This window comes from Myotis nattereri (genome assembly GCF_964212035.1).
Source record: "Myotis nattereri genome assembly, chromosome: 3".
Taxonomy (NCBI): domain Eukaryota; kingdom Metazoa; phylum Chordata; class Mammalia; order Chiroptera; family Vespertilionidae; genus Myotis; species Myotis nattereri.
Window position 1 is genome coordinate 200,109,177 of NC_138077.1, and position 23,338 is coordinate 200,132,514.

The 23,338-nt window shown below is 49.7% G+C and overlaps 1 protein-coding gene across 1 annotated transcript in view; it reads right to left on the bottom strand.

Annotated features, from left to right (window-relative positions):
- Positions 1-7,081: 7,081 nt before the first annotated feature.
- The window catches only part of RPS6KA1 (ribosomal protein S6 kinase A1), a gene marked incomplete at its 5' end in the record, with an annotated part of 39,856 nt that continues 23,599 nt past the window's right edge, over positions 7,082-23,338 (bottom strand). Inside the window, 11 exons of the mRNA XM_081087205.1 lie at positions 7,082-7,336; positions 7,675-7,812; positions 9,321-9,438; positions 9,703-9,779; positions 10,187-10,348; positions 18,828-18,986; positions 19,356-19,445; positions 19,639-19,764; positions 20,856-20,986; positions 22,433-22,535; positions 22,778-22,842. Of these exons, the coding sequence (XP_080943331.1) occupies positions 7,214-7,336; positions 7,675-7,812; positions 9,321-9,438; positions 9,703-9,779; positions 10,187-10,348; positions 18,828-18,986; positions 19,356-19,445; positions 19,639-19,764; positions 20,856-20,986; positions 22,433-22,535; positions 22,778-22,842 (1,292 nt within the window). The 3' untranslated portion in view covers positions 7,082-7,213. The remainder of the gene's footprint in view (positions 7,337-7,674; positions 7,813-9,320; positions 9,439-9,702; positions 9,780-10,186; positions 10,349-18,827; positions 18,987-19,355; positions 19,446-19,638; positions 19,765-20,855; positions 20,987-22,432; positions 22,536-22,777; positions 22,843-23,338) is intronic.

Consider the following 23,338-nt stretch of genomic DNA (forward strand, 5'->3'; position numbering starts at 1 on the left):
TGTTGCCACTACCCACTCACTGCTGCCTGCCCAGGCAAGCTGGTCAGGAGTTGAGGCCGGAAGAAATAGTGGGGGCCACCAGAAGGTTTCTGGGGAAAAGGGATGGCCCAAGCGGCCCTCCTACTCCCTTGTCAGCATAGCCTTAGCACCTTTGCCTGCCTGCCAGTACCTCCACGGGGGTGGTGGGGGGGATTGGAGTGCTGGTGGGAGTGCTCATTTAGGTTTCCCTCCTGTTACTGTTGAGTCATTTCTCTGTTGAGTTCTTTGGAGTTAGTGGGAACCCCCCAAGAAATGGAAGCTACTCAGAAGACCTCAGTTCAAAGCAGAGGAACTTTCCAACCGTGCGGGGGACTGTTTTGTGATGTGGTGGAGTCTCCGTTGCAGGCAGTACTTGAGCAGAAACCGGATAACCATCTATGGGAGATTCCTGTACTGGGCGGAGATCAGCCTTTAGGGCTGATCTTCTGACTGTGAGGTTTTATGAGTCACTGTGGGATAACGGTGATATAGTATGAGCTTTGGGGCCAGATAGATTCGGTCTCAAAACTTAGCTCAGCCACGTCCTTGCTGGGAGACTGTAGGCAAGACTCTTCTCTTAGCCTCAATTTCCTTGTATAAGATGGAAATTATAGGATCTACCTATAGATTGCTTTGAGCATTGGGAATGATATATATATTGTGCCCAATGTAAAGCAGGCACTCAATAAAGCATGCCTACTATTATAGGCATTAAATGATTGGTGGCCTTATATTACAGGTCTGGGTGAGAGAATTAAATCCATGTGCTAACCAAAAAACAAATGTTTACATACTTAACATATGTAGGAAACCCGCTTTTCTCTGAGAGTGCCTGTCTCAGAAATCATCTTGGAAAACACAATACAGAAATGGGTAAAATACAAGGAACGCTGAGGGGCTTTAATGCCTGTGCTGACAACTGAGACTCTGAGTCTTTGACAAGGTCATCTACACAATCCCAGACGGGGAATAGGAATCTCCAAGACTTGACAAATCTCTGCGTGTGCAGCCCAGGTGATGGGGAACTCACTACCTTCTGAGACTGTCCATAGGAAACTCCCCAGTTTCCCCAGCTTATTCTCCACTGTTTGCCCTCTCGGAAATGCAACTTTCTAACAATGTAACCCCTAAATGAGACCAGACCCCAGTGTTATAGGAACATTTATGACCACATGGCTGGCTGAGGGGAAGAGTGATAACCAGCCAGGTGTGTGGAACACTGAAGTAGACCTTGGGCGTTCTCAGAAGCAGAGAGGTGGGGCAGCACCCTGGTTAAGAGTGAGTTTCAGAATCACACAGGTATCGTTCTGAGTTCTGTTCTGCCTTTTAGCAGTGTCCTAGGGCAAAACACTTAATCTCCAAGCCTCACATAAGGACCAAATGAAATAAGCACAGAAAACACTCGGTGTCTAGCATCTATCTCCACATAGTATTTGTGTAATAGACGCGCCAATATTCCTTGGGAAGGGGCATCCTTGGGGGCTGGGGGGAGCTCAGGGATGATTATTTGAGCATTAAAGGGAACAGTGACCCTGGAACTTGGGGCTATCTGGATTGGCAATTTGTTTCCGTAAGCTGGCTTACTTCTACTGGTGGGTTTTGCCCAGGGAGTTGGTCCACAGAGAGGAAAGTTCCTGTCTGACATGCTGGCAGCTGGGGACTGTGTTTCTGGAGTCTATTGAGTTCTTGAGGGGCTGCCCTGACCTTGTGAAAATTAGAACAAGCTTAACTGTACAAGTAGCACTTAGTTTCCGAAACTCGTTCATTTGATTTTCACTGGGAGATGACACTAGGAGATGGGTGTGGATTATGATCCCAGTTAGCAAATGGGGAAACTGAGGCTCAGAGAAGGTAGGTATTTGGGTTTTGAGGTTGAGTTGCTACGAAAGCACCTGTGGACTCCCACTCCACCCATCACTGTTTCCTGGTTCTTGAGTCCTCCCTCTGGTGCCTGGGCCAAGACACTAACTGCTCTGGGCCTCAGAGCGCCAGCTTCCCTTCCTACTCTGAGGTGTAGTGTCTATGCTTCTCACAGCACCATCAAGTCCACGGGTCCTGCATTCTCTCTTCCTCATTCAACAAGCACTAGCTGAGGATCAAAATATTGTGTGCCAGGCCTGGTGCTAGGTGCTGGGGTTCCAGAAATGAACGAAACACAGCCTCCAGTTCACAGACTGGTGGGGAGAAAACACATCATCAGCTGTTTCTAAAACAGTGTGATGTACAAAGAGATGGAGAATGAGAGAGCCTGGGGACTCCAAAGGAGGGATGCCAAACCCTGTGGGGGGTGTCCTGGTTGGCTTCCTAAGATGTCATTTGAAATTTTCTAAAGGATGAGTAGAAGTTAGCCAGGACATGCAGCAGCAGAATCCAGTGCACGGAGGAGCATGGCAAGTTCAGGTCTGTGAGCAGTTTGGAGACAAGCTATGAGAGTTGATACTGGGGCTCAGCAGGGGCCAGATCACACGGGACACTGATTGTCAGGCTAGGATGGCTGGGCTCTGTCTTATAGAAAATGAGGAGCCACTGCAGGCAGATGTTAGGTCAGACTTGATTCTAAATTGAGGGTGTTGGGGACCCAAAAGATGAGGAAGTCAGAAGAAGGCTGTGGCAAAAAACACAACTATGACAAGGAGGAAGGAGAGGAGGGGACGAGTGCCAAAAATATTTAGGAGACAAAAATTGATGGGGCCAGGATGCAGAATGAATGTGGGAAGTACTGGAAAGAGTTGGGATGACGCTAAGGACTCCAGCTGGGGTCCAGAGTAGACAACCTTGGGTGGTGGGTGGGACAGGAAATGTTGGTTTCACTGCACAGAGGGTAAACTGAGCCTCAAAGAAGTATAATACCCCCAAGTCAGGGGCTCCGTACTGTGTATATCAGTGGGTGTTCAGCCCCTGGGGATACAATACAGCTTTCCCTGACCCCATGGGGGTCATGGCTCAGAATCTTCACACCTACGTAGCTCTGAAGTTGAGCTGCTAGTGTCAGGATCTCCTTCCCTTATAACAGGACAGATTCACCTCTCAGGCCCTGGCTTTCTAAGCTGCACAGTAGATTCTGAGAAATAACAGGAGCAAAGAACCTGGGCCTTTAGATTTTGAATCTTCCCAGATTGGTTCCCCATTCTCACAGCGCAGTCTCCTGCTAGCTCTCCCTCCTGGAGTGCTGTCTTTTTTTTTTTTTTTTTTAAAGGACATTTGTTTATTTTTTTATTATTATTTTTTTTAATATATTTTATTGATTTTTTACAGAGAGGAAGGGAGAGAGATAGTTAGAAACATCGATGAGAGAGAAACATCGATCAGCTGCCTCCGGCACATCTCCCACTGGGGATGTGCCCGCAACCCAGGTACATGCCCTTGACCGGAATCGAACCCGGGACCCTTCAGTCCGCAGGCCAATGCTCTATCCACTGAGCCAAACCGGTTTTGGCTGGAGTGCTGTCTTTATTTTTGTATTTTTAATATTGATTTTGGAAGAATGGAGAGACAGAGAGAGAGAGGGAGAGATGAGCCTGGATTTGTTGTTTCATTTATTTATGCATTCATTAGTTGAGTCTTATATGTACCCTGACTGGGGATCGAACCTGCAACATTGGAGTATAGGGATGATGCGCAATCAACCGAACTACCTGGCCAGGGCCCCTGGGGTGCTGTCTTTTTTGTTGTTAATCCTCACTGGAGGATATTTTTTCGCATTGGTTCTTAGAGAATGGGAGGGAGGGGGAGAGGGAGAGAGAGGAGCATTGATATTATAGAGACACATTGATTGGTTGCCTCCCATATGTGCCATGACCAGGGCCAGGGATCAAATCTGCAACCAAGGTACATGCCCTTGACCAAGAATTGAACCCAAGACCCTTCAGTGCATGGGGCAATGTTCTAACCACTAAGCAACCAGCCAGGGCTGGGGTACTGCCTTTAAATGCTAGTATGCTCCAGGACTCAACCACTGTTCCCTTTTCTTCTCTGTTCTCAGTCCCTACAATAGCACTTCTCAAACTTTCATGTACACACAAATGCAGATTTTGTTAAAATATAGATTCTACCTATAGTCAGATCTGAGCATGGGCCTGAGATTCTGCATTCTAATAAGCTCCCAGATAATAGCAATGCTGTTGGCCCACTGACCACACTTTGAAAAGCCCAGCCTCTCGTTTCTCCAAACTAATGATTCCTAAATTTACCCTTCCAATCCAGCTTTCTCTCCAGAACTCCAACTTCTCATTACTCTTAGTTGGAAACTCTATTTAGATTTTTAAAAGCATCTCCCGTCCTGGCCAGTGTTGTTCAATGGTTAGAGCGCCAGCCCTTGCACTGAAGGGTCACAGGTTCGATTCCCAGTGAAGGGCATGTATCTGGGTTGCAGGTTCTGTCCCCACCCTGGTCAGGGTGCTTGCAGGATGCAACCAATTGATGTGTCTCCCTCACATTGATGTTTCTCTCCTCTGTCTCTCCCCCCCTCCCTCCCTCCTTTCCACTATCTCTGAAAAGCAATGGAAAAAGTATCCTTGGGTGAGGATTAACAAAAAATAAAAAGACATCTCCCACAGAGTTCTCAAACCTGCTTTCCCCAACTTTTCCCTCAGTACTTACCTGCTCAAGCCAAAAATCTAGAAGTTAAAAAAAAAAAAAATCTAGAATATATCCATTAACCTCCTTTTTCTCTTAGCCTCTAAACCAGTGGTTCTCAACCTTCTGGCCCTTTAAATACAGTTCCTCATGTTGTGACCCAACCATAAAATTATTTTCGTTGCTACTTCATAACTGTAATGTTGCTACTGTTATGAATCGGAATGTAAATATCTGATATGCAGGATGGTCTTAAGCGACCCCTGTGAAAGGGTCATTCAACCGCCAAGGGGGTCGCGACCACAGGTTGAGAACCGCTGCTCTAAACCCAAACTGCCAGCAAGTGCTCTCTGCTGGACTTCCAAACACCGTCTGAGCTACTGCAGTAGCCACCGACCTGGTCTTCCTGCCCACCGCCTTCATCCCCATCAATTCTCTACACATTAGTTAGAGCGATCTTTTAAAAATGTAAATCAAATCATGTCACTCTCCTGCTTACTTACGTTCTTTTAGGCCTTGCATCTCAATTAGAATTAAACCCTAACTCCTTACCCTGATCTGAAAAGCCTAGAATGACTGCCCTCCTTCCTAACTTCGTCTTGTGCAATCTCCTGAACCTGACATCACAGCCACATCAGCTCCTCTGTTTCCTGAGCAAGCCCAGCCTGTTTCCCCTGGGAGCCTTTGTCCTGACTCGGCCCTCTGCCTTGTGGTCTTGGCTGGCCTCTTCTCATCATTCAGATCTTAGCTTCTGGGTCATGTCCTCCGAGAGGCCTTCCCTGATCACCCCAATTTAACTCTATGTATGTCTTAACAGTAGTTGACCTTGGTTTATTAATTGTCCATTTTTCACTAGAAGGTTTCCTCACCAGAGGCAAGACCCATAAAAACAATGACCTTGCCAGACCGGTTTGGCTCAGTGGATAGAGCATTGGCCTTTGGACTGAAGGGTCCCAGGTTCGATTCCGGTCAAGGGCATGTACCTTGGTTGCAGGCACGTCCCCAGTGGGGGGCATGCAGGAGGCAGCTGATCGATCTCTCTCATCGATGTTTCTGGCTCTCTATCACTCTCCCTTCTTCTCTGTAAAAAATCAATAAAATATTTAAAAAAAAAACAATGACCTTGTTTTCTACTTGGTTCACCAGCACCTGAAGCAGGGCAGAGAGATCCTCAGAAAAAGTTAATCATGTAAGGCAATGTCATTCCCTCTCTGAGCCTCAGATTTTCCATCTATAAACAGGGATAAAAATAGCATCTACCTCACAGGGTTAAGATTAAATGAGATATAGCCCTAGCTGGTTTGGCTCAGCAGACAGCGTGTCAGCCTGCGGACTGAAGTGTCCCAAGTTCAATTCCAGTCAAGGGCACATGCCCGGGTTGTGGGCTCAGTCCTCGGTGTGGGGCGTGCAGAAGGCAGCTGATCAATGATTCTCATCACTGATGTTTCTATCGCTTTCTCCCTCTCTCTTCCTCTCTGAAGTCAATAAAAACATATTTAATTTTAAAAAAAAGATTAAATGAGATATACATGTAAGACCCAGGCACAGTGCCTGGCACTTGGCCACCAACCCATGGCTAATCATTCCATTACTGTTATCAATAGCATCATGGAATCCCCTGGCAGGAATGTGAGGGCAGGGCCGGCAGGACTCCCACATGTTCTCCAAATGACCTGAGCTCCAAGTAGCTGGGCTAATCAGCCCTAGTACATTCCTCATCCGTCACTGCCAAAGTCCTCACCTCCTGATAGCAGAGAGGGGGCAAATTCAGGGATGAAAAGTGGAGGCAAGCGTGCTTCAACTCAACTGTAAGTTTATTAGAAAGGCCATGGACAGATGAACCCTGAGTTACCAGCTGAGGAAGAAATGAAAAAAAGCCCCTGCCCGCCTGGCCCACCCCACAGGCCTCCTGTGTGCTCTGTCCTGTGGCAGACTCCAACAGAAGTCAGTCAAAAGTGCATTCCGGATCCTCCTCGGAGAGCGGCGACCCTAACTGCAGGGGACCCACTGGTGGGGCTGATGTGGATGCTGGTGCCTGGAACTGGGCGCCACGGGGCCTAGGTCCTCTCCTCTAGCAGGAAGTGGTTCCAGACTCCCCGGCAGAACATATGGAAAAGGAGCTGACTGGGGATAGAGCAAGTTCTGCTAAACAGCCAAGGGCTCTGGAAGTTGCTGCCTGGGAGGTGGGTGCAGATGGCTGCAGAAGGCCAATCGTGGGGTCCCCAGGGTAGGACTGCAAAACTGCTCTAAGGCGTCTCAGCCACAGAGAGCCCTAGCGTGACTCAGTGCCCTCCTGGGGCTGCACGGGGCTATTTCTGCTCCCAGAAAGGCAAATGAATCTTGTAAAAATCCATGGTGGCTGATGTCATTTTTCCTTAAAAAAAAGATAAGAGTTTGTACAGTGAATCGATTTCAACCAGCAGAGCCTGAGCCGAGAAGAGTCCGTCCTCAGGAAGGAGAAGGCACTTCTCACACCCTCACTGGGGTGATCTGGGCTGGCTGCTTCCAGGGCCCCTCGGGGCTCTGCTGCCTCTGGCCCTGTGGCTCAGGCCCGCTCTCTCCGGGAAAGAGGTGCCTCCATCGAGCTAGCACTGCCCTGCAGCCTGGATGCCCTGGCCCCTCACAGGGTGGTGGACGGCAGCTTCCTCACACGCCGCTGCGCCAGGATAGATGACTCGATGGGCTTCAACTGAGGGGTGGGCTTGGAGCTGTTGAGTGCAGAGTAAGTAGCTGCCATGGCTCCCTGGGAGAGAAGGTAGTAGGTTAGTTCACGATGATGGGGAGGTACAGGGGGGAGGAGGGACATGTGCTCCAGGGTCAGGCCAGCTCCTCCCGGTGTTCCGCAGCCCGCCCAGCCCCGTTAATCCAGTCTTGGTCAGTAGTCCTGCCTCCTGCCTCAGATGTAAGGGGCTGTGACCCCCGGAGGCCTGGAGGCCTGGGATGTACTGCTGACACCTCTGCATGCTAGATCTGGGCTCCAGGACAGACAGACAAGGCATCTCCTGACCCTGCCACTCCAAGTCCTTGCCCAGGAAAACTTGCCTTGGGCCCCTGGATGCCCAGTAGCTGGGATGGCCATACCTTCACAAGTTGTAAGTCCTGATGGGATAGCTGGCTCTGAGGAAGCTTGTCCTTCTGGGTGATCCATGGGTGCTGCAGGACCTGCTTAGCTGTGAGGCGCTGGTGGGGGTCCACGTGTAGCATTTTAGACACCAAGTCCTGGGGACACAGTGGGCAAGGGGGTTGGTGGGAGGGGCCGGCAGGGGCACATACAGCTGTGTCCCACTGATGGGGAATGGGCAAGGCAACCATTTCCCACTCTCTCCTGCCTAAACCCTGCAGTAGCCCCTCCCTGCGATCCATTCCCCACACCGCTCCAGGGCCCCACTGAGCACAGGCCCTTCTTTGGGACTTCTTCCCTTTCCTTTCTCTTTCATCTTCTAGAAGCCACGCAGGAAGGTGGCAAGAACCTAAGGTTGGGGTTGAGCAGACTCAGGTTCAAAATGTGACTCTTCTGCTCAACTGAGTATCCTGGGCGATTTACTTCAACTCTCTGAGCCTCAGTGTCCCCTCTGAGAAACAGGAATTGCAACAATACCTGCCTCATAGGCTGATGTGAGGTGTACAGCTCATTAAGGGCTCAACCCAGTGTCCAGCACACAGGTGCCATAACTGCAAACTTGCTCACATTGAAAGCCCAAACGTTCCCTCCTCTGAGAAGGCCTCTCTGCTTGGCATGGTCAGTAGCTCTGCTCCGTGCCTCCACGGCCTGTACCCCTGGCCAGGAAGACCCACTTGGAGACACTGCCTGGCATCTCTGTTCCTTATATGCAAGCCTGTATCTCCCCCCACAGCAAGTTCCCATAAGGCATCATCACAGCTCTCTGTCCCCTGTGGGTCCAGAACATGGGAAGAGCCACTGAATGATTACCCAGTTGACCAAACAAGGTGTGTGTGTGTGTGTGTGTGTGTGTGTGTGTACAGGCAGGCTGCGTGTGTGTGTGTGCGCGCGCGCGCGTGTAGGCTGTGTGTGTGTGTGTGTGTGTAGGCAGGCTGCGTGTGCGTGTGTGTGTGTGTATAGGCAGGCTGTGTGTGTGTGTGTGTGTGTGTGTAGGCAGGCTGCGTGTGCGTGTGTGTGTGTGTGTGTATAGGCAGGCTGTGTGTGTGTGTGTGTGTGTGTGTGTATAGGCAGGCTGTGTGTGTGTGTGTGTGTGTGTAGGCAGGCTGCGTGTGCGTGTGTGTGTGTGTGTGTATAGGCAGGCTGCGTGTGCGTGTGTGTGTGTGTGTGTGTAGGCAGGCTGCGTGTGCGTGTGTGTGTGTGTGTGTATAGGCAGGCTGCGTGTGCGTGTGTGTGTGTGTGTGTATAGGCAGGCTGCGTGTGCGTGTGTGTGTGTGTGTGTGTAGGCAGGCTGCGTGTGCGTGTGTGTGTGTGTGTGTGTAGGCAGGCTGTGTGTGTGTGTGTGTGTGTGTGTGCGTGTGCGTGTGTGTGTGTAGGCAGGCTGTGTGTGTGTGTGTGTGTGTGTGCGTGTGCGTGTGTGTGTGTGTGTAGGCAGGCTGTGTGTGTGTGTGTGTGTGTGTGTGTGTGTGCGTGTGCGTAGGCAGGCTGCCTGGGAATCTTCCACTTGGAAAACGGAGGCTTCAGGTCACCTGCTCATGACCTACTGAAAAGCCCTGGGACGGTCCCTGCCTCCCCACCCCAAATAGGCTGGGTCCAGCCTCAGACTCACCTTGGCTGTCTCTGATACTGTGTCCCAGTTTCCCCCACTGAGGGTGAACTTCCCACTGCCGATCCGGGTCAGGATTTCCTCGGGTGTGTCACTGGGTCCATTGGCGAATGGAGTGTATCTGGAGAAAAGCCCACCCAGTCTGGGTATTGCCTCTGGACTCCATCCTGAGGTTCAGGGTGGAGGGCTGGGTCTCCCCCTTCTCACTGGGTATTCCCAAGGGCAGCATCTTTCTCCTCAAGGTGAAGCGTCCAAAGCTAGGGCCACGTCCCTATCTTCAGACCTTCCTGAGGCAGGGCTGAGTTTCGCCCATCAGACAAGCACCACCCCAGCCTGTACTCTAGGGCTGGGTAGTGGGAGGGGGCCAGGCCAACAGGGCACTCACCCCGCCAGCATGGTGTACAGCAGAATGCCCAGGCTCCAGATGTCACAGCCTTCATCGTAGCCCTGGCGCTTCAGCACCTGGCAGGAAGGAGGGCAGGGGAGTGTGGTCAGTCTGAGGGGCAGTGACAAGTGCTCGCCTGCTACTCCCCAAAGGGGAGGTTCCCATGGCTGGACCCTCCCTTGGTCCTAGGCCAGTGATGGTGAACCTTTTGAGCTCGGCGTGTCAGCATTTTGAAAAACCCTAACTTAACTCTGGTGCCGTGTCACAGATAGAAATTTTTTGATATTTGCAACCATAGTAAAACAAAGACTTATATATTTGATATTTATTTTATATATTTAAATGTCATTTAACAAAGAAAAATCAACCAAAAAAATGAGTTCACGCACCTCTGACATACGTGTCATAGGTTCGCCATCACTGTCCTAGGCCAAGGCCACAGAAACTGCGAGTCCTCACTCACAGCTGAGGTCAGGCCACTCACCTCAGGCGCCACGAAGTTGGCAGTGTAGCAAGGTGTCATGAGGAGCCCATTCTCAGCCCGCAGCTGCTTGGCGAAGCCAAAGTCACAGATGCGCAGGCACTCGGGGTTCCCAGACTCGTCTACGTAGAGGATGTTGCTGGGCTTGAGGTCCCTATGCACAACCTGGGGGCAGAGGGCGGTCAGTTCTCAGTGTGGGCAGGTGGCTATGGCTCAGATCCACTGCCGGCGAGGGAGAGTTCAGAAGATGGGCCCCGAGAGAGGGACTGACTGAGGGAAGCAGAATCTGAAAGGAGGGGAAGGGGCTGAAAAGAGGCCTTTCATGCTGCTGGTACTGCTCACCTGGAATCTCTAAGTCCATGATTACAGGGCAGCTCTGACATCACCTATCCACACTCACCTCCCTTTTCCTCCCCCCAATTCTGCCCTTCACATAATCTTACCTAATGGCATCTCCATCTTTCCAATTGCTTGGGTCAAAATCTTAAGAGGCATTCTCGTTTTCTCATATGCCTCAATCAATCCATCGCAAGCTCCATTGGCTCTACCATTAAAACATACCCAGAGCCCAACCACTTCTCAGCCCCTCTACCAGGAGCACTGATTCCAGCCACCGTCATGCCACCGCCGGATTACAGCAACCACCTTGTAACTGGCCTTCCTGCGTCACCCTCACCTCCTACAGTCTGTTCTAAACACAGCAGCCAGGGGAATGCTGTTAAATGTACGTCAGATCATGTCATCCCAGCCAGAAACCTTTGAAGGCGTCCCCTCTCAAGAGGAAAGTCCTGACAATGGCCTAAGTGGCCCCACCTGATCTCTCCCCTACCCATCACCCACACCCCTTGCACTCTCTGGTCTTCTAGCCACACCAGCTTCTTTGCTCCTCCTTCCACATGCCAAGCACACTCCTGCCTCCGGGCATCTGCCTGGCTCAGCCTCTGTTTCTTTTAGGTCTCAACTCAGATGTCACTGTATCAGTGAGGCCTGGACGACTCCATATAAAACAGCCGTCACCGAGAAGTGCTCCTGGTTTCCTTCTTCTGCGTTACTGCCATCCAGAGCATTTACTACCATTTCACATATTTACTTAGTTGTTTTCGGAATCCACCTACAGGAATGTAAGCTCCAATAGTATTCTGCTCACTGCTATAACCCAGACTTTAAAGAAGTTCTAACACATAGTAGGTATTCAATAAATATCTATTGAATGAATGGATGAATAACACTTACTACTGAGACCTTATGCCAATGACTTTCCCCTGGTCCCCATTTGCTCATTTGTAACCTGAGAGGGCTGAGCCACTCCACTTTTCATCTTCTCCAACCCCTCTACATGGATCTACTCAGTCACTCCTTCATCACCTAATTATTGACAACTCAGATCTCTGATCCTAGCCCGGAACTCTCCTGAGTGCAAGTCTTACAGCTCTTTACCAGGTGGCAACCACTGAATACTCCACAGACCCTCACACCCAACACAACCCAGATTAAGCTCATTCTCACCCTCCTGCTCCTCCTCCCATGAGCTAATGGTACCTCCCTAGGCATTGTCAAACAACTTCAATGGCTCTTTGCTACCTGCAAGATAAAGCTAAAGTCCTCATCCTGTTCCAGGCTCATCATCCACTGCATCCCTCAAGCACCCTGAGCTCGGGCCAGTGGGGCTCCTTTGGTCACAAACAGCTCTGTCTGTCAGTGCAACGCCTGCTCACCTCGAGCACCCAGCACAGGGCCTAGCACAGAGCAAATGCTAAATGAACTCTGTTCAATGAATGAACAAATCATACCTCTGAAACATGTAAGACCTTTCGGGTTAGATCCACTGCGTCTCATTGATTAGCTGCCTTTATGAGATGGTCCTTTTATAGTCCCAGTTGAGCCCTGAACCCTCTAGCAGGTGCCACGAGGTGGGCAGGTTGGAGGGTAGACATGACCCAGGCTAGTCCAGCTCCACAGGGGGAAGTGTCAGATAGATGAGGAGGAAAGGGCTACACGGGCAGAGTGGTCCCGGCTGCACTATGAATTGCATCCAGGCCATGGGGAAGCCCCTTCCTGGGGAGTCCCTGCCCAGCCCCTGGGGCCCTCTCCTTCCTAACACTAGCATAGGGATAAGCCCAGGCCCTCAGAATGTAGGCTCTTCTCTTCTCCCTGCAGAGGGCCCAGCCGAGCTTCCCAGATGTCAGGGATGCGCAGCTTGGTTGCAGACATCGACTCTCTCGGACAAGTGATCTTCCTGGTTTACAAAGTACTTTCCCAGCCATGCTCTCCGTGGGGCCCACTGTACTTGGTGAGTGTGCAGGGCAGGGACTGTAGGCTCATTTTACAGAGAAGGAAACCAAGGCAATGAGAGGAGAATCGACTTGCTCGTCTAAGTAAGAAGCAGAGATAAGACTTGATCCCAGTTCTGACCTTCATTCCAGTCTTTCTAGTTTAGTGTAGCACCGATGACACTTTCGGGAAACAGGGATATGGAAGTTTTTAATCTTTATTCCCTAATACAACATAGAGAAACAACAAACTCCTACAGGGAACTGGCTCACCATGGCAGGTAGCCCCGTAAGTAATTACGATGCCTGTCCCCAGGTCCTATGTGGGGAGAGGGGGGAGCATATTCTCACATCTCACTATATTGAAAAGCACAACAGGCTGGACAAGCAATGAGCGAAGCCAGGCTGAGTGGGAGCCATGTCAACCAGTCTAAAGGGGCATCTGCTACTTACTCCAGCCGACAGTCACCGTGTAACAACTCAGGCCCTGGCTCCAAAAGCAGCCAAATGACCAAACCAAAGCAAACCCCAAACAAAAAAACATCCCACATCTTGCAGGCCAAACCAAATGTCTGTAAGCCAAACGTAGCCACTGAGTCAATAGGCAGAGTTGTGGTTTCAGTCAGAGCCAGGCAGGCCATGGTGAGAATCCTGGCCTTACTAGAGGTGACCTTGGGATGTCACTTAACCTCTCCAGCCCTTGGTTTTCTCACTTGTAAATGGGATGGTAATAATGCCGAGCCCCCAGGGCTGCAAGGAGGAGCACTTGAGCTGTTTACCAGGAATACTCAGCACAGAACTTGAGATATGGCTGCTGCTGTCATAGTCACCCCAGCACTTGCTTGGGCTGAGCCCCACCATCATACAGTGACTGCTTGCCAGGTGCACTTAAAAATTAGAGGACAGCCTGGCCGGCGTGGCTCAGTGGTTGAGCGTCGACCTATGAGCCAGGAGGTCACGGTTCGATTCCCGGTCAGGGCACATGCCTGGGTTGTGGGCTCGGTCCCCAGTGTGGGGCGTGCAGGAGGCGGTCGATCGATGATTCTCTCTCATCATTGATGTTTCTATCCCTCTCTCCCTCTCCCTTCCTCTCTGAAAGCAATAAAAATAAAAAATTAGAGGACAATCCTGGCCAGAGTGGCTCAGTTGATTGAGTGTTGTCCTGGGCACTGGAAGGTTGCTGGTTTGATTCCCGCTCGGGGCACATACCTGGGTTGTGGGTTCGATCCCTGGTTGGGACGTGTATGGAAGGCAGCTGATGGATGTTTCTCACATCAATGTTTCTCTCTCTCTCCCTCTGTCTTCCTCTATCTCTCTCTCTCCAATCAATACAAATATATTTATTTTGAAAATTACAGGACAAGAAGGACAGGGCAAGTAAAAGACAGGTGCCATTCACAGCAGCATTTGATCCACACAGACAGGAACAGAGACTCTTGGAACCAGATTAGCTATGTGACTTTTATTTAAGCTCCCAGAGCCTCAGGACCTTCGCTTATCAAATGGATGTAATGATAATACCTGCTTCATAGGTCCATGGGAACACTTAAATGAGTTTGTATGTAAATGCTTAGAACTTTGTCTGGCCTGTGGCAAGTGCTATGTAGTGGCAGCTGTCATTAGCAGCAATAGCATCTCTGTTATCATCAGCATCCCTGCAGGATGTTCATTTAGGTGCCCATGACTAGCCAGAAAATAAAAACTGGCATTCTTTTATGTAAATTATCTGTTACACAGAGAAGCCAAAGTGTGACTTTCTACTAAGTTCTCAAACAGGCTGTCCCTGGCACGCTGGGGCCCTTACAGAAACAATATAAGGGAAGCTAGAGACTTAAAAGGGATTCATGTGTTAAACAAAGAACTCTTGCAAAAGAGGATAAAAAAGGCAGACAACCCAATTTTTAAAGATGAACAAAAGAATGAGCAGGCATCTCATAAAACGCAATAAACACATGAAGAAGTGCTCAACTTCACTAGTTATCAGGGAAATGCAAATTAAAACCACTATGAGATACCACCCCACACCTACCAGAATGGCTATGATTAAAAAGATGGTCACCAAAAGACAAGTACTAGAATGTCACAGCAACATTATTTGTCACAGTCAAAAACTGGAAAGATAACAACCCCATGGCCACTAACAGATTGCACAATTAAATCGTGGTCTGTTCACACAGTAGAAACTACACAACATGAGTAAACTGCAGCCACACAACCATGTGGATGAATCTCAGAGACTGCTGAGTGGCAGAAGCCAGAAAGATATAAAAGAGCATGTTTGTCTAAAATTCAAAGACGGGCAAAACTAATCTAAGCTCCTAGAAGTTAGCTTAGAATGCTTATCTTTGGAGAGGGGGCAGCGACTGGAAGGAGAACTGGTTACAAGGATGTATTCACTTTTTGAAGAAAATGTACTGACTTGTACATAGTGTGTGTTTATGTGATATTTCAATAAAGATGTAAGAGATCCCAGTGGACCCTGCTCTCTGTTACTCCCTTCCCATCCTTCGGTTCGTATGGGATTCCCAGCTTCTAGACCACAGATGCTGCCAATATGTAATCAGCCAAGAGAATCTCCCTCCATATTTAGACTCAACAAGAACTTCCCATTTCCTTAGCATCTGCGCTGGTTTTCGGAAAGGGCCAGAAGCTTTGGAGACACACCCAGCCAAGTGGTGGTCTGTACTTGGAGCTCGTGGAGAGGCTCACTACTTTGGAAACAGCTCTCCCTCTGAAAGACCTTCCTTATTCTGGCCCCACTGGAAACTCACTGCTTCGGCCCTGTCTTCTAAATCTTCTTGAGGGTAGTAACTTTAACACAGTAGGAAAAGGAAACACATTTACTCTCTGACCTATTTAAATATTAGTCTGTGGAAACTGGCCATTTCAAAAACCAAAACCTGCCCTAACTGGTTTGGCTCAGTGGATAGAGCATCGGCCTGCAGACTGAAGGGTCCCAGGTTCGATTCCAGTCAAGGGCATGTACCTTGGTTGTGGGCACATCCCCAATGGGGAGTGTGCAGGAGGCAGCTGATCAATGTTTCTCTCTCATCGATGTTTCTAACTCTCTATCCCTCTCCCTTCCTCTCTCTAAAAAAATCAATAAAATATATATTTTTAAAAACACTTCAAACATGACCATAACACAGTGGTCCTGAACCTTGGCTGCACATTAGAATCACCTGGGAATCTTTTTAAAATCCTGATTTCTGGGGCTCATCCTCCAGAAATTCTGTTTCTTTGGTAAGGGGTGAGGCCACAACATTAGTAACCACTGCCATAACAGTACATGTGGTAACTAAACTGAAGCTCTGGTTACGAGGTAAAGTTCTTTTTTTACAAAATAATCCGCCCTAATACATTAGACAGAACCAGACATTGCCATTTTTGCAAACCCTAATCACTGATTCAGGCAGAGGTCCTGAAAGGACGGAACCATTCTGGGAGAGGTTGTTGAGGATCTTTATCGTCAGCCCCACCCACTGCCGCCACCTGTCCACCATTCCTAGGCTGTTACCACCTGACATGATTAATGACTAAGGGGGGCAACATGACATGCTTCTCAGGAAGTGATGCCACACTACACCTCCCATGAAGTATTTTTTAGCTCCTTGCTCCCAAAAAGAAGCTGGAGCTGAATCTAAGTAAGATATTTGAGCACTTGAAATTTATAGAAAATGCAGACAACAGAGAAACAGTTAAAATGATGCCATGAGGAAGCAAACAGGCACATTCCACGTAAGAACGACCTCTTCAACAAGACAGTGGCATAAGAAAGGGGGCTTTTATTGTGGAGGTTATATGGATGCCCACATTTAACGAAACTCATCAAATTGTAGACTTAAGATCTACTGTGTGCAGGCCCTGGCCGGGTAGTTCAGTTGGCTGAGTGACACCCCAATACACCAAGTTGTGGACTCAATCCCCAGTCAGGGCACATACAAGAATAAACCAATGATTGCATAAATAAGTGGAACAACAGGTTGGTATTTCTCTCTCTCTCTCAAATCAATAAATAAAAAAAGATCTACTGTGTGCAAATTTTATTGTAGTTTTAGAAAAGAGACTTAAGGGATATAAGTGAATAAAAAATGTGGATCTTGCAGAGACTGATACCAATAAACCAATCACAAACAGATATATTTAGAAGGACAATCAATAGGGAACACATATCTATTGATAGGGTACTATGTGAGAACAAGTAACCATCCATTTTGATAGCTGTTGTGAAAGAAAATATTTGCCTTTTTTAGAGTTATACCTATATAACAAAGATGATGTGATATGCTTTATTTTTATCTCCTTTTTTAAAATCCTCAACCAAGGATATGTGTGTGTTTTCTCATTGATTCTACAGAGAGACCAGGGAGAGGGAGAGAGAGAGAGGGAGAAACATCAATCGGTTGCCTCCCGTACACACCCTGATGGGATCAAATTTGCGACCCTTTCGTGCATGGGACAACACTCATGCGCAGAACACTTTAATTACAGGTATTTATGGGTTAAGTGTCATAAAGTTGGCAACTTCCTTTCAAATGCACTCTTTAAAAAAATGTATTTATACAGAGAGATAGAGACAGAGAGAGAGAAAGAAAATGTAGCAAACTGTTAAGATCTGGTGAAACTAGAAGGGAAATGGTTTTCATTATACTATTTTTTAAATTTTTCTATAGGTTTGAGCTTTTTCCTCAATAAAAAGTTGGGGAAAAATACATCAGTAACAACAAAAAAGAAAGGAAGAACAAAAGAAAGAAAAGGGAGAGAAGGAGGGGAGGAAAGGAGATAGGAAGGGAAGAAGGCGAGAAAAATCTTGATAATTCTTGAATCTGGGTGATGGGTACCTGGGGTTCATTATCTATTCTTCTAGTTTTGTATAGCCTTGGGATAGCCTTGAAAACTTCTATAATAAAAAGTTAATTTTAAAAAAGGCATAGCAACGATCTGGCCCTATTTCCCCCTAATGTTTATGTGGCCTCTCCCACTAGCCTGCACTGGACCATGGTACTTTGAGTGCAGTGCACTTCATGTCACCTGCACCCTGCGGGGTGGATGTCTTGTTATTGGAAGTTTGCAGCTGAGAGGTGAGAGAGGATCAGAGAGGTGAGACTTTCCCAACCTCACACACAGGACTTGAACACAGCCAGTTGGATTACAGAGCCTGCATTATTTTTTGTTGTTGTTAATCCTTATCTGAGGATATTTTTCCACTGATTTTTAGAGAGAGTGGAAGAAAGAGGTTAAGACACAGAGAGAGAAACATCAATGTGAGATATCACATCAGTTGGTTGTCTCCTGCAGGAGCCCTGACCTGTTTAGGGCCCGGGCTGGGGAGGAGCCTGCAACCAAGGTACATGCCCTTGACCAGAATCGAACCCAGGACTCTTCGGTCCGCAGGCCAATGCTCTATCCACTGAGCCAAACTGGCTAGAGCCAGAGCCTGCATTCCTAACCCCCACACTGTCTGACTGGAAGCACCTAAAACATCATCTCCTCCAGAAACTCATGCTAACTCTATTTTGACTTCAATATACTACAGGAACTTTTCTATCTTCGCCTTGTGCAGTGATAAAGGCCAAGTTCTACTACAGTGGGGCCTTGACTTACGAGTGTCCCAACTAACGAGTTTTTCGAGATACGAGCCATCTCTCGGCCGATTTTTTGCTTTGAGTTGCGAGCTAAAATTCGGGTTACGACCCAGCTTCAGATACCCCACCGCTAGTTGGCGCAGTGAACGTCATAGTGACCACCACAACATCAGCCCAGCATCACGTGTCTCACTCGTTCACTTTTTGATTTGACATACGAGTAATTTGAGTTATGAGCTCCGTCACGGAATGAATTAAACTTGTAAGTCAAGGCCCCACTCTATTTGGACATCCACCTCTTCGGTAGCTCCTGCTGTGTTTCCAGTAGCATTTCCTCCTGCATCCACTTCCTCTGTCCTAGCAGCCGAAACCACAGCCAGATACACCTCCCTGAAGCCTTGAGTGCCCCCATAGTGACCCTGCTTCTTCCTAACTCAAAAAACCATTCCCTGTCTGCAACTCCCCATCCAAACTCTTCAGCCAGACATACTAGCTCCACTCTTCCCTGGCTGTATGACCTTGGGCAAGTAGTGGGCCAATAACAGCACCATAGGGTTTTGTGAAAATCAAAAGGAAAGAGCGTAGTAGGTACTGAATAAATGCTCCTTTTCACAATTTGGCCTTGTCTCTCCCTCCCTCCCTCCCTCCCTCCCTTCCTTCCTTTCATCCATCCACTCACCCACCACATCTGTCTGGCAGTTGAAGACTGCCACTGCCTGGGCCAAGTCCAAGGTCATGTACTCTGCTGATGGTATGCCCCCCACTCAGTGCTCCCTACCAGAGACTTACCCCCTGAGAGTGCAGATACTCCACGGTTTTGCTAATGGTGTGCAGGACGAAGCTGGCCTCCCGCTCGGAGAAGAATTTCTGCCGTAGGATCTTGTCCAGCAGCTCCCCACCCCGCATCAGCTCTGTCACCAGGTACACATGTTTGCCATCATCGTACACCTGCCAAAAACTGTGCCATCAGGCCCCTCCCCTCAATGCCAGGACTGGACCCCTTGGTCACCGTTCACCAGGCCAGGAAAGAATGACATGAGCGGGGGCATGTGTTCTGCTCAGGGCCTTCAGATATTTGGGCCTCTGTTCTCCCTGGACAAGAAGATGCTGGTACTTGTCTCCTGATGGGCAGGAAACTCCCAAACAATGCCCAAGTCTGAAGTGAAGGGTTCCTGGGGTGCAGGCAGACCAGAGGCACCAAGAGTACCCCCTCTCCCATGAACAGAGGAGGATCAGAAGTCAAAGGAATGGCAGACCTGAGACAAATCCTAGAGTCGAGTGCCTCAGTCCTCACCCATTTCAAGGACCCCCACTCACATCTTTTAGAGTGATGATATTGGGGTGCTGCCCATACCGCAGAAGAATCTCAATCTCTTCCGAGGGATCCCGCTTGCTCTTGTCGATGACCTGAGGAAAAAGGGTGCATGTAGCAGCATTTCCTCCTGCATCCACTGCAGGGCCTAGCGTCCAGCCGCACACCTTTCCCCCATCCAGAGCCCCAGGCACCAACCCTCCTTGCCAAAGGGCAAAGGCTACATTTGCCTCCGCGCCACTCCCCGCCCCCATCCCGTCCTGTCCAGATACATGGTTGGAGGCCCACCTTGACAGCATACTCCATGTTGGTGGCCTTGTGGACACAGCGCTTGCACACGGAGTAGGAGCCCACACCAATTGTCTCCTTTACCATGTAGCCATCGCTGAAAACCAGGTTCTTCCCATGCAGCTGCTGTAGGAGACCAAGAGATGGGCTGGCCTTCTGCTTTAGAATGCAGAGGAGGTTTCCCAGCACCTGAAGTCCGGGCTCTGTGGAGATGGCACCAGGCAGCAGCCAGGACTGGGGTAGAATGCTGGATGTGTGACCCTGGGCAAGAATTTGGCCCTCCCTGGACCTATATGATGGGCACACTTGCTGGTTCCCACGCTGCTGTCAGAGAGTAGTGAAATGGGTAGGCTTGAGAGGCACGCAGGAGCCCTGAGCTGGGTCCCAGCTCTGCCACTTCCTGTAGCCTTGGGCGAGTTGCCTTCCCTTTCTGGGGTGTCACAGCCCCCTTCATAAGGTATCCCAAGGTTCCAAGACATTAATAATAGCAAATGCTTCGATAATGCTTAGCGTGTGGCAGATACCATTCTAGGCACTTTCTATCAGGTGACCACATGGCCCATGGACAGCCCTGGTTTATGCCTGCTGTTCTCACATCCAGTCTGGCTTAACATTCGTCTTGGACAAAGATGTCCAGTTGGATAATAAATTACATAGTCATGGTAACTTTACACATATCAACTTATATAATCCTCACAACCCTATGGAAAGTTTTTATCACCATCCTCATTTACAGATGAGGAAACTGAGGCATCAGGAGGGTAAGTGTCTCAATCAAGTCCCTCACCCTGGAAGTTCTGAACCCAGGCAATGAGTTCCAGGGTCTACATTCTTGCCTCTCAATTCTAAATTTTCCACGGAGTCGGGAAAATGTGCAAATGGGGAACAAGTGAGAGGAGCCAGGAGCCCCCTGCTACCCATCCCTGTTGGGGACTTCACAGCCACCTCCCAGCACCACCAGCCTGGCACCCCCTTGCACTTATTCAGGATCTATAATGTCCCTGGCTGTGCCAGAAAAATTATATCCATGTTGTCATCCTTGTTTTTACAAATGGGGAAACTGAGGCCCAAGGAGTTTTGGAAGCTCAATGACTACACAGTGGCAATCGGGGTTTGAACCCAGGCCTGTCCAACTCCAGAGCCTGTGTTCTCGGTCATTTTGCCTGTGGCTTTGAGGTGGAAAAGAACAACTGGGCAACAGCCTCCTGGCCCCTCACCTGTACCACGGAGTGCAGTGGTGCCTGTGTGGCCCAAGTCTTGCCGTCATCCTCCATCAGGCCGGTGGCCACGAAGCTGAAGCCACGGAACAGCTGATGGGCGCCAGCGCTGGGGGGGATGCCAGGGGAGTCTACAGGAGTAGGAAGGGAATGTGAGCCTGAGGAGGTGCCCTTAATCCCGAGGCAGCCCAGCAAAGGGTAACTAGGGGCTCCCAGGCTTGCCTCAGCAGCTGGCCATGGATGGTGGGAGCTTGGGCAGGACAGAACTCCTTATCCCAGCCCCTAGCCAGCCATCTGTTCATGTGTGTTTAGACCAGACCAGCCCTGATACACAAGGATGAAAGACCCCCCACATCCGGTGTCCAGTGCAGGCCAAGACCCTTCACCCCTTCCTGGATGCCTCTTCCTGGCCTCCCTGCCTCAGTCTGCTCCTTTAGGTCCATCTTCTGTGCAGCAGCCAGAAAGATGGTTCCGTCCACAAATCTATCCCTGTACCCTTCCCTTCAAACGTTCCCCTCTGCCCGCAAGAAAAAGTCCAACTTCTCAGGTTCTTGTGATCTTAGCCTCCTCTCCCTCACTCCACAGCACAGCAGGTCAGACTTCTCAGATCCTTAAAGGAGACTCTGAGCCACTGCACATGCTCTTCCCTCTCACTACATAATTCACTCTTTGTCTATCCTTCAAGGCTCAGCTCATCCACTCTCTCCTCGGAAAAGCCTTGCTTGAGGTTGATCCTCTAGCCCTTCACCCCTATTAAGCTGCCCTTGTCACACTGCCCAGTAGCTGTTTTCACGTCTCTCCCCGCACTAGAGCCTGGGCCATATAAAGGCAGGGCCTGAATCTGTCTTGTTCACCATCAATGCCCCCATGGCTGGCACACAGTAGAGACTAGGTACATATTTGTCAGATAAATGAGGAAAGAGGGACGAAATGCTCAGAGAAATGCTAAGCTCCCTATCATCAGAGATGTACAAGCACAGTGAGAAAAGCACCCCTTCTGCTAAAACCGCCTTCCAGAACTAACATCCCCCCCTCCCCCAGCCCTAATAACTGGACAAAATGTTAGAGTTTACCAAACTTCCTCCCAGAAGCCCTTGGCTTCTTACAAGGAAAGACGGGACTGAATGGACCTATGGCTAAACCCATGTTCCAGATGAATACACTGAGGCCTGGCAGTCAGAGTAGCCAAAGCAGATTCCCACATTTGCCCCTGACCCGTGGGCGCTGTCACCTCTGCTCTGCCAGACCATCTCCACCTTGTTTTTATTGGCTCAGATTTTTTACCCCTGACGTGAGTGTGAGCCTGATGTGTTTGGTCTTCCCAGTGGGCTGGCAGATGCCCGGGGCAGGGGTCCTGACTTTTCTATTGTGGCCTTAACCACCCACTCTCCCCCACCCCCTCGCCCAGACACAAAGAGCCCACAGAGCCCTGGAGTGGGAGAGTCAGGCAGAACAAGACGGGGACGGACAGTCAGAGACCCACCCGCCTGTCCACCCACTCACCTGCGCCTGCCAGAGTCCTACCACCCCCGCCTCCCTCCTGTACCAGTCCAAGACAAATCAGGCAAGGGACGCACCCTTGGGGGTGCGGGATGTGAACTCGGTGTCAAAGTAAAAGGTGTCATCAGGTTGGGCTACGGCCGGCTTGAAGGGTGGCTTGATCTCACGACGGTACAGCTTCTGAAAAGTGGGGTGGGCATTCCGGTCACCATAACACCCCCACAGCCTGCTGGGAGCCCCATGCAGGAGGTGATAGGCCCAGAGCACAGGCTATGCAGTCAGGGGCACAACTGCTTGCCCTTGGAAGGCTAGCCCTTGCCCCCCAGCCCATGCCGTCACCCCTGCTCCACATTTAAGGCCTTTGTCAGTAGAAGCCCCTCCCTCAACAGTTGAAGCCCTGATGGGGTGACAGACACACTCACATTCCAGTCAATGGTGGAGTAGAAGACATGTCGCTTGATTTCCTCTGCCCCATCAGGGCCGGAGCCTGAAAGAGCCCAGATGAGGGGTCTGCAGATGGTTCAACCTCCAGACACCTCCAAGCAGCCTCACTGGTCTGGAACCAGCAGCTGGAGCAGTCCACTGGCAGCCCTGGGGAGGATGGGCTCACCCTGCCCCTAATCTGCCCAGCCATCACAAGGCCTATTGCCTGCTCAGCATTTTCCACTTTCTGGGGCCCCTTATGATCAAGCTCTAATGTGACTGCTAAAAGAAGGAAGGCCCAGAGAGGTTAAGCAACTTGCCCAAGGCCACACAGGACAGAGGCTGGACTTGTTCCAAGATCTGCAGAGGGCCTCTACCTCCCTCCCATGCCAGGCATCATCTCTGTTGTTCTAATCCCATTGCCCTTGTCAGTCACCAGACAGGCTCTCGTTCCACTCAATCCCAAGGACCTGGTTCATGGTTCAGGTGAACCCAGGAGCCAAGATATATTGAGCAACTAGCACACACCAGACACGTTCATGTGACTTCATTTAATCAAC